Source organism: Elephas maximus, chromosome 5, assembly GCF_024166365.1.
Source record: "Elephas maximus indicus isolate mEleMax1 chromosome 5, mEleMax1 primary haplotype, whole genome shotgun sequence".
Taxonomy (NCBI): domain Eukaryota; kingdom Metazoa; phylum Chordata; class Mammalia; order Proboscidea; family Elephantidae; genus Elephas; species Elephas maximus.
In genome coordinates this window covers 37,354,816-37,371,861 of record NC_064823.1, presented here as the reverse complement: position 1 = coordinate 37,371,861, position 17,046 = coordinate 37,354,816, and the positions used below count along the sequence as shown (strand labels likewise).

Sequence of the window (17,046 nt, the reverse complement as noted above, 5' to 3'; positions counted from 1 at the left end):
CTGAGTCTACCTATTGGGCGTATATAATTCTGTTTTACTTCATCACATTGCTTCTCAAGGCAATTTTGTATTTAAGAAAAGCTTTGGTAATTAATAATGAGTGCCAGTGTACTCCTTTTAGAGGGATGGAGAGTAGTTTTAGGCATTGCCCGTTTCCTTCTCTCTGGCTTTCTCAACCCCCACCCCTCACCTCTTCTCCCTCCCCCTCCCAGGATAACCTCGCAGAGCCCGGCTTATGCTGTGTGCTAACTGAGGGCTCCCTCGGATTCCCTGATTAATGCAGCTCCCTAATGCAGCCTCACGTGGGTCTGTAAATGACACAGTGAGGACCGGGCTGCTCCCCAGCCTTTCCCACCCATGCACACTCCAGTATTGCTACGCATTGGCAGGTAACTCCAACTATGCTCATCTTCTCCCAAACCGGCAACCTCGATGCTTTACTTTAAATGAACCTTGAAGAAGGGAAGGGCTGAGCGATTTAAAAGCCTCCAGGAATTCATGTCATGTGCTATAGCAGAGCAGCCGTAGCAACGGCAGTAGCAGCACCAGCAGCAGCGGCACCACGGCAGCAGCAGCAGCGAGTCATTTAGCGAGACTGCACCATTTTCTTCTCACCCTGCATAGAGGTGTGGTTGAGAGCGGCAATAAATTACCCACCCCCTAGCAGTTCCACAGAGGTGGCCTCTTCCTGGCTCCAGTCAGAAGACACAGACGGTCTGGAGGAGTCCCCAAAGACAGTTCCAATTGGTGATGTGTGCCTAAGGAAGGTTTTTTTCAACTAGTAGGATGCTTTTCTGCACTTGCGGCCACCCAACGGCTGAAGAGCTGGAAGTCTAGTGCTCCGCCTTCCCCTGGGACCATTTCCGAGTGTGGGTGCACACCTATGCCCGTTTGTGTGCAGGTGTGTACTGCTGGGGGACTCTGCTTGGGACGTTGGTACGTTGTAGTGAATTATGGGTGCTGCAGAGGCTGGAGCGAGATTATGACTTAGCTCAGGGCGGAGTAGATTATTTTGAGAGTCTTCTGGCTGCCAGCCATTGCCCTAGTGGGGGAAATCGCATCTCCAGATAGCTTTAAATTCACCTGAATTGCTGGGTAGTGGAGATTGATCCTCAGCAACTGCTTCTGCTGATTGCCTCTGCAAAATGGCTCACGCTGCAGCTTCTATTAAAAAAGTTCGAGAGGCCGAACTGGATGAAAAGGAAAAAAACCTTGAGAGGGAGAGAAAAAAACAACGGAAAATCCCCAGAGAACGCATGGAACGGAAAAGAAAGGTATGAGGAGCATCCCTTTAACCCTTTCCTTCTTTCTCTCTGCCTAGAGTCATTCCAAGGAAGCGTCAGCCTCAGTTACAGGCAACTTCATCCTCCCCTCCATCATTCCCCTGCACCATTTCCAAGCTCAGCTTGCAGCCATATAGCTCAGGCCTAAATTTGCTGCATTGAGAGGAGATGCCCGAACAGAGCGAATTTCTTTGACTTTGACCTAGCAAAGCAAAAATTGCCTCCACTTAATTTTTCTCAATTATCTTTATTCAGTCCCAGGGCTAAGTAGGTGCTTTGTTACTCCAAGTGAGTCTGAGCACTTGACATAGAAGAAGGAAAAGGTTGATTGACCATAGAAGGGCTAGGGTATTTTCCTCTTCTTGGTCCTCATCTCTGCTACTAAGTCTTTAGCGCTGCATCTTCTCACTGACTATGTATTTGATGTAGACCTCTGGTTAAGGGTAGACCACAGCTTTTAGTCACTCTTTCTTTTTCTCCTCAAGGTTGGTACTGTCCTTTGCGAAACTGCACTAAGAATATTGGTGCATTGAGCAGTGTTACTTCATTTAAAAATATATTTTTTACTTACATTTTTTGCTTCTCATTAAACTTATAATTTTCTGACTGTGGCAATTAAATGAAAAGACTGAGGTTAAGCAAAGGAAGGCAATATTGATTCCTTTTACATTAAACTACAATTTTGTCCCTTAAAAATATTTTTTTCTTCTAAAACAGAAATAATCTTACAATTTGATGGGACAGAAACACTCATTTACCGGCAGTCTGGCTCTATGAGAAGAGCTGGGCAAATGCTTTAATTAACAAAGTAGGTCACTGAATGATTTCAGAAGATGATGAATGGGACATTACCTCAGCAGAGCATAAAAATAGTGGTTTATATACAAGCTGTTGTTAAATGTAGCCTTGGGATTAGGGATGCACTGGGATCCATATGCTCAATAATGCGTATGCTCAATGGACTGGTCTTTTCCTCCCATAAAAACTGTGCTTTCCTGTCTACTTTGGGGGTGTTTGCTTTGCCTAATTTTGGACAGACCTTTGAGGACCCACGCTGATCTGAGATCTTATTGCATAGGCATTCATCACATTTGAGTTTTACTACTTAGTCCACCGCTAGCTAGATCAAATGACGTAGGCTACACAAATAAAATTAGAATATTATAATTTCCCTTCTGGAGAAAACTTTAATACTGCCTGCCTGACCTTTAAAAGGCCTTGCACCAAGGATGCATTAATTCTTTGTTATAATATCAAATACATTATTGGCCGTTTTTTATGGAGGTTGGCTTCCTAACTTGACAGCTACTGTAGTTCTGTTTCTAATCCCCTAAATGGAATATTACTGCATACATCAATTTCCTGTGATTATATCTTCTTTAGCTTTTGCTCTCCAAAGTGTAGAGTATTATTTCTTGGCCAAGAGTGCTTGTTCAGCATCCAGTTGTGACCTAGCAACTTTGCTTAGCTAGGGTATCAAGCATACACCGGGAAAATCTCTTAGCCTCACTCCAGTGCACTTCTGTATTTAAATATTTAGTTGGATGTTCTTCCCTTTCTATATATTATTGAAATTGAAAAACTATATAATTAAAAAGGAAAAACACCAATAGTTCTTTAGATCTAAGTTGCTTGGATGCTGCATTGCTTTAGCGTGAATCCAGCACTCCAGGCTTGATCATAGGTTAATAAAGTAGTCATATGACAGGTCTTCACATTTAGATAACGTTATTAAGCTAGAGTCAGAGGAAACTGGGAGAGTAATAGCCTAGCTACTACTTCTTGTTCTTGTTCTTTTTTTTTCATACGTATCAGTTGGTCCTCTTTGCTACTGTAGATGCATGTGGTATTATGTAGATATTTACACAACACAACAACAATAGTTTTTAGCTGTATCAGATTTATTGTCTAGATTATCTCCCCCCCGCCCCCCCCATCTTGGGGCCCTGGTGGTGCAGTGGTTACGTGTTTGACTGCTAACCAAATGGTCAGTAGTTTGAATTCACCAGCTGCTCATCGGAAACCCTATGGGGGCAGTTTTACTCTGTTCTATCACTGTGAGTCAGAATCGACTGCACGGCAACTGGTTTGTTTTTTTATTTTTTATACCCATCTGAGCCAGTTTTCAAATTTGATTTGAGAAAATAAAAATTTACCTTATTATTACCCCTTAAAGTATATAGAATAATAGTTCATGAAGAAATGAAAAAGTATGGTTGTCTATTAGTAGCATTCTGGAATACCATCTCCAGAAAGTAATTTAAGAATTATAATCCTTTTTATTTGCTGATGTCATTTTATAACCATAAGAGAATATACCAATTATGTAGATGATTGTATGTATAGTTTTCATATCCATTTGTAAAGCAGTGGGTCTCTTGGCAAAAGAGCCCATTTAAAGGCAAAATTCAAATGAGACCAGCCCCAGTGCAGATAAAAGTCAACACTGGAGCTTGAGAAGGAAATAAAGAAAATGATTTGGAAAGATTTTTACTGAAGAAAAATTTTGAATCTTGAAATGATTCAGTTAAGCTGCCTCATATTTGGACTTTATTTTAATATTCTTTTATGAAATTGCTATTAATTAAAAGGATCTTTGTATTATTAAACATTTATAATCAATTTTAATTACTTATAAACTTAAAACATGTTGGCTGCTTTGCTGTAATCCCTCTACCAAGTTGTCAGTGGTATGATTTTTAAAAATGACTGTGTTTATATACCATAGGTTTGAGTTTCAACGTTATTCTAAGCAGACTTTAATAACATGTTCAGGTTTTCTCTGTGCTATATTCTAGATAGCTGTTCTTTAAACTTACTATATACAAAGTGTATATTTATCTGTGTCATATTATGGTACAGCTAGAATAAAATTAAGCTTTAAATAAATGGGACCAAAATTAAGATTATTTGAAACAAACTACTTTAGCATTTGTTTGGTGCAGTAGTTAAGAGGTTGGCTGTTAACCAAAAGATCAGCAGTTTGAATCCACCAGCGGAGCCTTGCAAACCTATGGAGCAGTTCTACTCTGTCCTTCCTGTGGGGTCACTATGACTCAGAATCGACTGGATGACAATGAGTTTGCTCAAAAGAGTACACTGATATTCTAGCTTTTTACAGAGGTAAGAGGATAGTCCTGTTCTAATTTAGCACATATTAAATTGTTTTTCTATACACAGATTTCTAGCCTGTATGCTATAATTTGAGAATTTTAGACTTGAGAAGGATGCCACAAGAAATAGCTAACTGTTTTACCAGAGTTGTCACAAATCTGTGTAAGGCTTAGTTCTAGAAAATGATTTCCAGTGTAGTATTCCTTCCACACCACATACTCTTTTGAAGCTGTACTTTTTTAATTTGGAAAAATAAATAATTTTAGGAGAATGAGTTAAAAGAAAATCCATCTTTGAAAGTAAAACATATATTTAAGTGATCCTCATTTAAACTTATGATTACTATGAATTTTCAAATCAGTAGATATGCTTTCCATTTCTCAGCCTGGACAAACCAGTCTCCAACCCATCAGAAGCCTACAACACTCAGTGGAATCATATGACATAAAAAGCAAATTTGTATGACTAGTTCTTACTGCCTTAGTACTAAAGAAATGATTCTTATTATTTTAATTTATACTATTAAAAATACCAGCATTCGTATTTCCTGAGGAAATATTTATGATAATAATATTTATTGAGTACCTTATCTGGCACTTTACACACATTGCAATAACAGTCCTGCGTATTAGGTATTACTCTTCATTTCTCAAATAAGGAAACTGGTACCCAGAGAGTTGTGGCACTTGCTTAATCACACACAACTGATAAGTGGCAGAGTTGGAATTTGAACACGAGTCTATCTGGATCCAAAGTTCATTGGGAGAACAGGTAGTATGATTTCTTGGTCTTGTACCTGCATTGAATGTAGAGCATAAATAAATCATTTGATTTGTCAATACCTCAATTTCTTCACCTCCAAAACAATAACTTCCCACAACTGAAAGAAATATAAACACTGTGAGAATAAATTAAATGAAGTGTCCAAGAGAAGCTATATATATATAAAACCCAATAAGGTTGTAATTCTGATATAATTGCACCGGAGTATTTCATGAGTGGTTTTTTTTTTGGAACATCAACTACTAGAAGTCAACATTTGCTCTTTAAATAATTTTATTAGGATTTCAAAATGTGTCTATATATTTGTATTTATTAAACTGACACATAAAGATGATTTTGTATGGGATTTAACAGAAAATAGAAGTACATTTTCTTCCTTTTTTTCATTGAATTTCACAGAAAATGGTTCTGATGAGTTCTTTGCTTTTGTGTTTTATATATTTAATTATTATTATGGAAAAACAAGACTTACTATTTCTAGGATAACCTTTGAAGAACTCCTCCCCCATCCCCCACCTTCATACTCTTTTTCTTCATTTGGTTGTTTAATTGATGACAACTAGAATACTTAATATATAAAAAGAACTTCTCACCAGCTTTAAGGGGACATGGAGAGATGAAGAGTTTTAAAAGTTATTAATTAGTGCTTTTTTTTTTTTGAAAATGGAAGAGTGTTCTATTTGCAAGGGGGGAGAGGAATTATTCTGTAACTTGAATTGTATTATAGGAATGAGTTGTAAATAAACAAAATATAATAGCATGCTGTATTTCCTTTTCCTGGCGACATGTGGGGGAACCCTGTAATGGAGGAGGAGAGTAGACTGGCCGCTCATCCTTTCCTGTCCTTGAGCTTTTTGCTTGGACACTCACTCAGCAGCTTGTTTCCAAGGGGAAGCCCGATTCTGGGAGCAGCAGTGTTTAGCCAAGAACCACATATGCACAAAGGTTTCTGGGCACCAAACCAAACACGGTGTGTTTAAAAATACAAATCACAACAGGGTGAAGTGGCTCTATGTAATTATTACATTCTAGAGCTCTCCAAATATGGAAAATTCCAATCAACAATTTTTAGAACCTACATCAAATTGTTTTTATGTAGCTTCTCATAACCCCTTCATCAAAACATCAGTATTTCCAGAAACCACACTAACATGAGATAGGTTACTGATATCTCGAGCTTTATCTGGCTAGATGCCCTTCTTATGTCCTAATGTCTGTTTATAGTGAAAATTAAAAACTTTTATTGGTTTTCTGTTTGACTCTCAGTAAATGTTAGACATATGCATCTACACTTGGAGACTTCTGTAGAATCATGATTTTTTAAAAACTCATTTTCTTCTTTAATACTTTTTAACACTTTCCCATTTCTTAGCTTGGGTAGAATAATTATCTTTATATCAATGACTTGCAATTAATGACACTCTTCAGCCAGTACTGCAAATCTGAGTTTTTATTAGTGCTTAATTATAAAGAATGTCTTTCAACCATTGAGTGGATAACTATCAGTTCAGGGTTACAGCTGTCAAATTTTTGTGGTTGTGGCAAAAATAGCCCCAATTATATGGCCCAAGGTGGTTTTTAAGAAGATAGTTGAAAGAAAATCTTAATTTTAAAAAGGTTACTATGAGTGAGTTTATTTTTAGAACATAAAATCACTATATGGAGCCCTGGTGGTATAGTGGTTAATAGGTATTGCTGCTAACCAGAAGATCAGTAGTTTGAATCCACCAGCTGCTCCTTGGAAGCCCTATGAGGCAGTTCTTTGTCCTACAGGGTTGCTACGAGTCAGAATTGACGTGATGGAAACAGGTTTGGTTTGGGGTTTTATATGCAACTCAATGTAATATTTTTTTTTCTTTTTTGTTATATTAATCTAAGTTCATATAAATGTTTTCATCTTCAAAGAACCAGAATTAATTTATTGGTGACCTCTATTATTAAACTTTTAAATTCACTAGTTACCTTTTTCATCACTATTTATAGCACATGTTAACATCATAGAGAACATTGAATACTAGGAGTCCAGTGAAAATAAAAAGTTAAGAATTCTACCCACACAGTAGCTCATGGTTTTTAAAAATTATATTTTCCCATTATAAAATCATTTTTTTATTTTTTATTTATATTTCTCAAAATAATTTCTTCTCCACAAAAATATTTATTTTTCCTCAATGACAGAGACACTGTATATTAAAATAAAGAATAGTACAAAGAAGGCAGTTCCCCAGATCTGGAGTTCTGCATGAATTGCTAGTAGAATCATCAGCTATTGTGATTTTAAACGTCTATGTTGGAAACTCTCATCAACCTCCCCTGGCTCCATTCCATTAAAAATAAATTAGAATCCTGGAATAGTATGGGCGGGAAACCCAAAAATCCCCAAACCCATTGCCATTGAGTAAATTCCAACTCATAGCAACCCTTTGGGACAGAGTAGAACTGCCCCATAGGGTTTCCAAGAAGCACATGATGGATTCGATCTGCCGACATTTTGATTAGCAACTGAACTCTTAACCACTACACCACCAGGGTTTCCATGGGAGGGAAAGGAGACTTTAATCTGTCTATATATGTATATATTTAAAGCTCTCCTGATGATTCCAATTAGTATTGGAAACCACTGGAATAAATATTTTCATTGCTATCCCATTCTCTGCTCTACCCCTTCTTAGAATTAATTGGCATGACTCTAAATTGCCATTGAGAAAAATTTTCCACGTGTAGATAGACAAATCCTGGCCACCTTTTGAAAGCTTAATGAGATTAATTGGCCTATATAATAACCAATTAATTTTGAGAGTGGAAAGGAGGAAACAAGTGTTTAAGAGCTAAGTTATAAGGCTTCGTGGTCTGCAGGTTTGAATATCCCTACCCTAACAGAATAATCTTCAGGAATGAGGCTTGAGTGTTTCTGAGTTCATATAATTAAGACCAAGAAGTTCTTTAGGCTAAATTCTTGAAGGAAGGTCACTATCATGCTTTAAAAGTTATGTGTTAAACATCTTGCATGAACTCAGATAAGTGTCCTAGGGATTTTACTGGCAGTTTAGCAGCCTTGGGTGCCTCAAACCTTTAGAGATGTCAGCACTTCCGTAACTCCTAACACATGTCATCAACTGCTTTTTGTTTCTTGTACCTGACTTTGGTAGACTTTTTTTTTCTTTAGTCTTTCCAAAGTTATATAAAATGGCATGAATGTAGAAGGGGGAGAAGGAGTGAGTATCATATAGATGTATGATCTCCTCTAATTCTTAAGATATTTCCTTTTAATATACCTAACTCACAAAACTCACTTCAGCTGTCAGGGCAGCCAGAAAGGGATCCCACACTGAGTTGTACTGAATTCTGGAATGGACTTTAACATGCAAGGTTTGAATTACTCCTTGCATGTGTCCTTACTTCGTTAGCAACCCTGACAGGGAAAACCCCTTTTTCTTTTCTCTTAGAGTTTATTTTAACCCAAGCTAGCCTTTTTCTAGAGACAGTCTTTTATTGTATTGATATGCTGCTAATTTCATAGAAATCAACTCAATAAATAACAATATATGCGGTATTAATGAAGAGAAGCATCAGGGATACAAGAGTTATTATAAACATATTAATCTAGCCTATTTTAGGTTAGGACTGATAATATTATTTTACACAACATATATTTCTTGACTATTTTTTTCATGGATACTTGTCAATTACCGATTTTACCTCATTTATTTGTAATTTGTTTTTTAAAAAAAAAACTGAAATTAAGACTAACAGTGACTTCTCAGTGTATTTGTATGTGAGCAATGATGATTTTCCAAGTGTCTTTTTTTCTGGGAAGCTAATCTCTAAGTAAATTTTTTTTTCACAAAAATAAATTAATATTCACACCATAAACACAAACTATAAGAATTGACTTTAATTTGCTATTAATATGGAGATCAATTATTACTCTTATAAAATACAATTAACTTTGCTTTAACCATTTGGCTTAAATGAGGAATTCATCAAGTAGGTATTTCCAATTGTGCCTAAACTTATTTGCTTCATAGGCTGCAATACAGTGAAATTTTCATTTTCTTTTCTTTTTCTGTTTATATAATAAAGCCAAATAGATCTGTGAGTAGTAGGAATAATAGTAATTCGTTACTTCTGTAGAGTGCCACTGTTTTGCAAAGTGCTTTTACAGTCTCTGTTTAATTTTTTTTTTTTTTTACAACATATGTCTTTCTGAAAATATTTGAAATAATTCAGGATTCCAGTTGTCCCTTTCAAAAATCCTGTGCTGAACATAAGACAGGCAACAATTATCATCCATTGTTCTCAGATGAGGAAACAGAGGGATTAAGCAATTTTTTCGAGGTATGAGAGGACAGTGGTATAGTGAAATATTTTATTTCTCATTAAAACTGACTCACAGGTAAAGACTTTGTATTATTCAAAAACACTGATGTCACATTCCCTTGTCCAAGAACTGTTTGAAAAGGGGAGAGTTTCTTCATCTCTTCTGGAAGGCCAAAGGTTGTTATCAAACATAAGGTAGGGAAGGACCAGAAGGGGTGTCAGGATCACTTCACAGATTATTTTGAGTCAGAAAGAGAGAGGTCTGCCTATTTTGTGTTTGAAACCAAGTCTAGCTGCCAACCCTTGCAAGACGTTAAGCAGGATTGGAGTTTTGTGTGGGATCTAACGTTAGAAGGAACAGGCAACATACCAGAAACATGTTTACTACTTTAATAAATGATATTTATACAAATTTACCAGATAATTCCAGGAGCTCTGGTGGCACAGTGATTAAAGTGGCTGACTGCTAACCAGAGGTAGGTGGTTTGAACCAACCCGCCACTCTGAGGGAGAAAGATGTGGCAGCCTGCTTCCATAAAGATTTACAGCCTTGGAAACCCTATGCGGCAGATCTACTCTGTCCTACAAGGTTGCTATGAGTCGGAATCGACTCTACGGCACTGGGTGTGGTATGGGTTTACTAGATGCTTTTAAAGTTCCATAAAGGCAACTCAGGAGACCTGTGTTTAAATCTACCTACTAACTGTGACCTTGGGTAAATAAAGGACCTAATATCAGTTTTCTCACCTTTAAGGTGATGAGAACCTGACATCTGTTAAAATTCTTTCTGTTCTTATGTAATTCTGTACCATTTTTGTTTGTGTCTTTGCTTCCTTTCATGATTGAGAGAGTTCAAGGGAATTTCCAGGCTTTTCTTCATTTGATATGATTTTTTTAAAAGCTGCCACTATGTCTGAAGCACAGTGCCTTCATCCAAGGGGCTCAAGACCACCCGAACTGATAGGTACTTTCACAAATAACAAGAATAAAATGTTACTTGAACCATTAAGTTGGATTTGAGACTATTTTTATACATATGATGCAAGTTTTTAATGGGTCTTGTATTTGTAAGCCTTTACCTGGCAGATGAAATAATGTCAGAAAATAGTTCCTGTTGTGGTACTTGAAATTTTCTGGATGTCGTTAAGGCAGAATATATAGAAAATTAAGTAATCATATGAAGTTGTGCGGTTGTTGTGTTGTATTTCAGATACGGATTTTGAGTCATTTTGCAGGAAGACATTTATTGTGGTTCCCTTCTTTTCTATTAGTTTCTCTGTGTACTCATAATACTAGGAATTAGAAGCCCGCAGAGAAATATCATCACAGTATTATTAATCGTTTTACCAATATTCCATGGCAGTTATGGTGGCTGCCTTTGAACCAGAGGGTGCTGTGATGAACAAAAGCCCACAGTAAACACTTAAAAAAACCTCAACAATTTACAAACCATTTAACTGTACAGCTAAGTGATAAGAAGAAATCTCTTGAGTCCTTCTAAGAGTAATCGTATAAACTTCTTTCCTTATTTATGACTCCTGCCTCAAACAGGGCCAGAATGCTGAATTAAACCGTGTCACATCTTAAAACGACTGAAGTCAATAAAGTCTAAGTGGAACAGGTTATTGGAAACAGTAACTCCTTTCAGGATAGAGGTCACTTAGGAAATGAGGAGCTTTTGTTCAGGGTGGTCACCTACAAAACACGGGGCTTCAGTGTGGGCTCTGAGGGACAGGAATCAAAGAGTGGTTGTGGGTGGAGGAGAAAAAAAACATCTGTGAAAGTACAAGTAGCCATTAAAGGGGAGAAGGCAGATGACAGAGGACCAAGTAGCAGATGCCAACTCTGATCACAAACAGAATCATATAAGGGGCTTTGTGTGTAACATGAAGGACTCATACCCAGCCATTTAGCATAAAAGACAATGTATCAGAGCTTTCAACCTTTTACCAGAACACAGCACTGGAAGAGTAGAAGAAAGATTTATTATAAGCTAATATGAGAGATGTTATGCCATTTGAAGGAAGCTTGGTCATTGAGAAGCACGCCTCTTTAATCACTGTAATTGGTCATAACACATGAACCTTCTGGGTTGTATATTCTAACCCCCAACCCAGTCTATAGTAAGTTATAAAAGGTTATTAAACAATTTCATCACCCCAGTGATCTTTATAATTCTATAAAACTTACGTGATCAGTAAACTCAGATAATTATGCTTTTTAGTTTTAGCTATATTTTTGATTTAGTATCAACCAGAAGCAACATTAAAGTTGTACTTTTCACATTTTTTTTTCCTTGTCTTGGATTAAAAAATATATATATATGTGTCATGCTTTGTCATCAGTCATCCTCCTCATTTCTAGAATAAGTTCATGTCTACATACTTCATATAATTCAGGATATTACGGTTCCTTGAATGAAACATTAATTGACCAACTAATAAGAGATAAAGTCTAAATTAATGATGATAAAGATTATTGACTAAGTAATAAAAATTCCAAGGAACGTCTCTTCTAGATAGGTATTTATTTAAGGGTGGTGTCAATGAAAAAAAAAAATGAGATGACAGTGCTATATTAGGTATAATAGCTTTTTATCATTATAGAGCTAGTGGGCTCCAAGCTGGACCTTCAGTAGTGGGTAAGGTTGTTTTGGGTGCAGATAATGTCTCAGAGGCAGGATGCAGAAGTTGATGAACAGACTGGCACGACCAGAGTAGAAGGCAGATAGGACTGGTGGAGAGTTTGAAATAAAGTTGACTGTGCAGGAGATCCTTCAAAGCAAGGAAGGAGTAGCTGAAGTCAATGAATTAAAAATAAGAAACTGTGAAAGGTTCTGTGATGACACAAGGAAGAGGAGCTAGCAGGGTCACTCAGGAGACTTACTGTAATTCGGGAGAGAGGAAAAGACTTGGATTAGTATAGTTACAGAGAGAAATCAGTGAGGAGGGAAATACAATGGATATTAGCCTTCAACTAGGAATAGGGGGAAAAAAGATGGGTGAATTAAAAAATGACCTTTAAGGTTATAAATTTCAAGGATTTAAAAAAATGGTGTTGGCACTAATGGGAACAGGAAAATCTCAAGTGTAAACTGGGGAAAATACAAATACATTACTTTATATATGGTGAATTTGAAATGGTTGCAAGATGATTTTTATCTTAATACAAAAACTTTATATGAGTCAATAAATAAAAAAATTATGTCTTTCTGTTTTTGTATTGTAGAAAAAATATGAAATTTAGAGCCAGAAGGCCTGAATTTGTCTCAGCTCCACAATATTCTGAATTCCTGATCCTTGGTGTTAGTTTTCTTATCTGTAAATCTGTGGTAAAAATGATTATATATATATATATATATATATATGACAGATTATATATGTAAATCTGTGTTAAAATTGGGACCTGGTGGCACAGTGATTAAGAGCTTGGCTGCTAACCAAGAGGCCAGCAGTTTAAATTCACCAGCCACTCCTTGGAAACCCTGTGGGGTGGTTCTACTCTGTCCTATAAGGTTGCTATGAGTCAGAATCAACTCGATGGCCACAGTTTTTTTTAATGGATGTTTATAATGATTATATATGTAACATACATATATGTGATTATATGTCTATAACAGAGTTATATATAGAATGATTATACATATACATTATTATTATACATTACTATAAGGACTAAATGCAACACTACTCTTGAAAAGTATTATGTATATAATATTAGTTATTATATCACCATATTTCCCTTTTATGAGGGAGAAGGAGAAAAGAGAAAATACCATTCAAAGGATTAAAAATGTCCACGAAACTATCAGTGTGAACTCATTGTTTTACATATACATAAAATTATATATATATATGTGTAGGTGTGTGTGTATATATATATGGCAACCCCATATATGCAGTGTAGAATTGCTTCGTAAGGTTTTCAAGGCTATGAACTTTTGGAAACAGATAGCCAGAACTGTCTTCCAAGGCACCTCTGGATGTGTTTGAACACAAACCTTTCAGCTAACGGTTGAGCACTTAACTGTTTGTGCTAGCCAAGGACTCCTGATAATTCCAAACCAAACCCGTGCCCATCGACTCGTTTCTGACTCATAGCAAGCCTATAGGACAGAGGAGAACTGCCCCACAGGATTTCCAAAGAGTGGTTTGTTTGTTTGCTTTTGTGTCTTGTTTGTATGAGGGCCTGCTCAATGCCAATCTTAGATTTGGGTACTGGAAATATGTAGATAATTAATATTTGGTACCTACCTCTGTGGGACTCACATACATATAATACTTGGGGACAGACCAAACTGACCTGATGAAATGTGTGAATTATATTTTATAGGAAACACAGTTTTCTTATTTTTAACTGCATGTTTTCACTTCAACGCTAGGGTTAAAAATATTGCTGACTAGAAAATCTGCTTTAAAGACCAGTTAAAAATGAACTAATTTGCATATAAAAGCTGGAAAAATGATGACTTGTATTGGAGCTGTAATATTTGTACTGTCCCTGTCCTTCTAATGTGCTTAGACAGTATTGTCTATTAAGTATAAACAGCATCTTTGAAATTTTGTTTGTATATTCAAGTTGCTTAACAAATATTTATAACTTGTACAAAAGTAAATTGCAATTTAACTCTATCCAAACTATCAAAAGTTCTTATTAATGAATTCTTCACAGCTACGGAATTCAGTAGAAGTTAACCAATTGTGTCTAAGTAGTTACAGAGGGAAAAATTTAAGAAACACACTTGCATTGAATAATTTGGAATAACTTTGATCTCAATCTTGAACTCCCAGACACATTCAAGGTTATGGTATTGCCATTTTTAAGGGCTGATAAGGTTATGGTATTGCCATTTTTAAGGGCTGATTTAAAGACATAATGGTATTATAAATGCAAAACAGTTTTAGGGAAGGTTTTGTTTTGTAAATGTACTTCTGCAAGTTTTCAAATGAACTATTATTTGAGTAAATGGCACATGCAAAGAACTTCGAGTGTATATCAAGTGATATAATCAAATTTACAAGAATAGTATTTTGTTTTTGATAGTTCATATTTTTCACGTTACTGAAGTTGGTCTTTTTCATATGTCCGCATGATACACAACATTGTGCTCTTGAGATAAGTACTGGCATTGATTCTATGTGTTTCTTAATTTTCCATTTTATTACTGATTTTTTTTGTAGTGAAAGGATAATTTATAAGGTTCTTTTTTTTCTGCTGGTTGATATTAAATATATGATATTTAAGATAACAATTGCAATTAATAATTCTTGAGCACTTTTCTTCTCTCTACTGATTAGAAAGATTATTATTTTCTTTAGTTTGAATTTCTTAGATGATGGTCTGACTTTTCCATTTCTTTTTGTAGCATAGACATGCCATTAATCTGTGCACAAATCTGTCTAATATTCTGCTCCCGTTTCAGTGATGATAATGTGAGATTGAGTGGTCTCTTTCCCACTTGAACTTTGGCCATGACAATTAACTTTCACTTTTATTTACCATATTCGATTCTCTGATAATTTTCCTAGGCAGACAGCTGTCCTCAATATAGAGATAATGCCCTCACAACTAATGAATCACTCCCTTGGCTGCTCCCAAAAGTGCAGGTCATTTCTTATTTTAATTAACTTCCCCATAAAAGCCAAGCCAAATCTGTTGCTGTCTAGCTGATTCTGACTCATGCTGACCCCATGTGTTAACAGAATAGAACTGCTCTGTAGGATTTTCTTGGCTATAATCTTTGTGGTAGATCACCAGCCCTTTCTTCCATGGTGTCACTGGGTGACTCTGAACTGCCAACCTTTAGGCTAGTAGTAGAACACAAACTTTGCACCAACCAGGGATCTTTGACTTCCCTATAGCTATAGCAGGAGCCCTGGTGGCCCAATGATTAAGAGCTCGGCTGCTAATCAAAAGGTCAGCAGTTTGAACCCATCAGCTGCTCCATGGGAGAAAAGGCCTGGCAATCTGCTCCCGTAAAAATTGCAGACTAGGAAACCCTAAGGGGCAGTCCTGCTCTGTCATATCGTGTCTCTAGGATTCGGAATTGATTCTACAGCGCACAACAACATAGCATAGCCAAGCACAAATTTTTCCTTCTGTGTTTTTTTTTTTTTTTCATTAACAGTTCATTTGCCCATCTCAGTCTATTTTGGTGGAATATTTTATTATGTACTGTTTGTTTGCTCTTTAAATTAAATAATCATAGACAAAAGTATAAAGATATTGCAAATTGAGAGTATTAACAGCCTCTCATAGAACACTCTAGGGCTCATTGGAGACCAAGCCCACTGCTGTCAAGCCAATTCTGACTGGTAGTGACTCTGTAGGACAGAGTAGAAGTGCCCCATAGGTTTTCCAAGGCTGTAAATCCTTACAGAAGCAGATAGCCACATTTTTCTCCTATGGAACGGCCGGTGGGTTCATATTGCCTACCTTTTTGGTTCACAGCTGAGTGCTTTAACCACTGTGCCACCTATGTTAATGTACCTGCATGCTGTTAATGTTACGTACGTTTAACTGAGTACGCGGAATAATCACAACTGAATGTGTTCACTTTGGAGAGCTTTACATATTTTCCCTAAGCCTACATGCTTTGAAGTTTTAATGTGCAAGATGGGCATAGCACCCTGCCTGGAATAGCTTAGGGCTGTGAAGTCATGGGAGGTGATGAACCTGCTCAGAAGCCCCTGGGTTTCTTTCTATATCACATCGCCATTGCCTAAGACATAGTAGATAACCTATCAATTCTAAAAATCCAATTACTGTTTTTGTGTTCTAAACTCAAATTTGTCATAGGCTAATCTTTGGAGCAAACCAATAAAGAGAAGCTTACTTAGGCAACTTGTAGGTCATACCAAGCTTAAGCAGTTGTTCCAGAATGAAACAGAGCCAGAGCTTTGTAACATTTTGTGAACAGCTATTCTCAATTTCATACATTAACAAAGAAATTAAAGGTATCAGGAAGAATAGAAGAATACAGTGTCTGAAGAAATATATTTTATCTTCCTTTGTGACGCAGTGGTTAAAAGCTTGGCTGCTAAGCAAAAGGTCAACAGTTCGAATCCACCAGCTGCTCCTTGGAAACCCTGTGGGGGTAGTTCTACTCTGTCTTATAGGGTCATTATGAGTCAGAATTGACTCAATGGCAATGGATTTGGGTTTTTTTTTGTTTGTTTGTTTGTTTTTTGGTTTTTGTACGAAAATATTCAAATGTTGATATACCGTGATCACATCTCAAAGCCACACTAATGTCTCATTGACTACAAAAAGGCATTCTACTGTGTGGATCATAACAAATTTTGGATAACATTGTGAAGAATGGGAATTCCAGGACACTTAATTGTGTTCATGCAGAATCTGTACATAGGCTAAGAGACAGTCCTTTGAATAAGGGGATACTGTGTGGTTTAAAATTAGGAAAGGTGTGTATCAAGGTAGTACCCTTTCACCATACTTACTCAGTCTGTATGCTGAGCAAATAAAGGAACTGTGTACTATATGAAGAAGAACGCGACATTAGGATTGGAGAAAGACTTATTAACAA

General features: G+C 36.5%; 1 protein-coding gene across 7 annotated transcripts in view; it reads left to right on the top strand.

The window, feature by feature from the left end:
* ANK2 (ankyrin 2) overlaps positions 1–17,046 on the top strand; it is a 765,621-nt gene that overhangs the window by 444,507 nt on the left and 304,068 nt on the right. Inside the window, exon 1 of one of the 7 annotated variants that reach the window (XM_049885475.1) lies at positions 358–1,274. The exons of 5 other annotated variants lie outside the window; for them this stretch is intronic. In XM_049885475.1, the coding sequence (XP_049741432.1) occupies positions 1,146–1,274 (129 nt within the window). In that variant the 5' untranslated portion in view covers positions 358–1,145. Of the gene's footprint in view, positions 1–357; positions 1,275–17,046 lie in introns of those variants that run through there. One more of the 7 variants, XM_049885488.1, reaches the window with a different exon arrangement.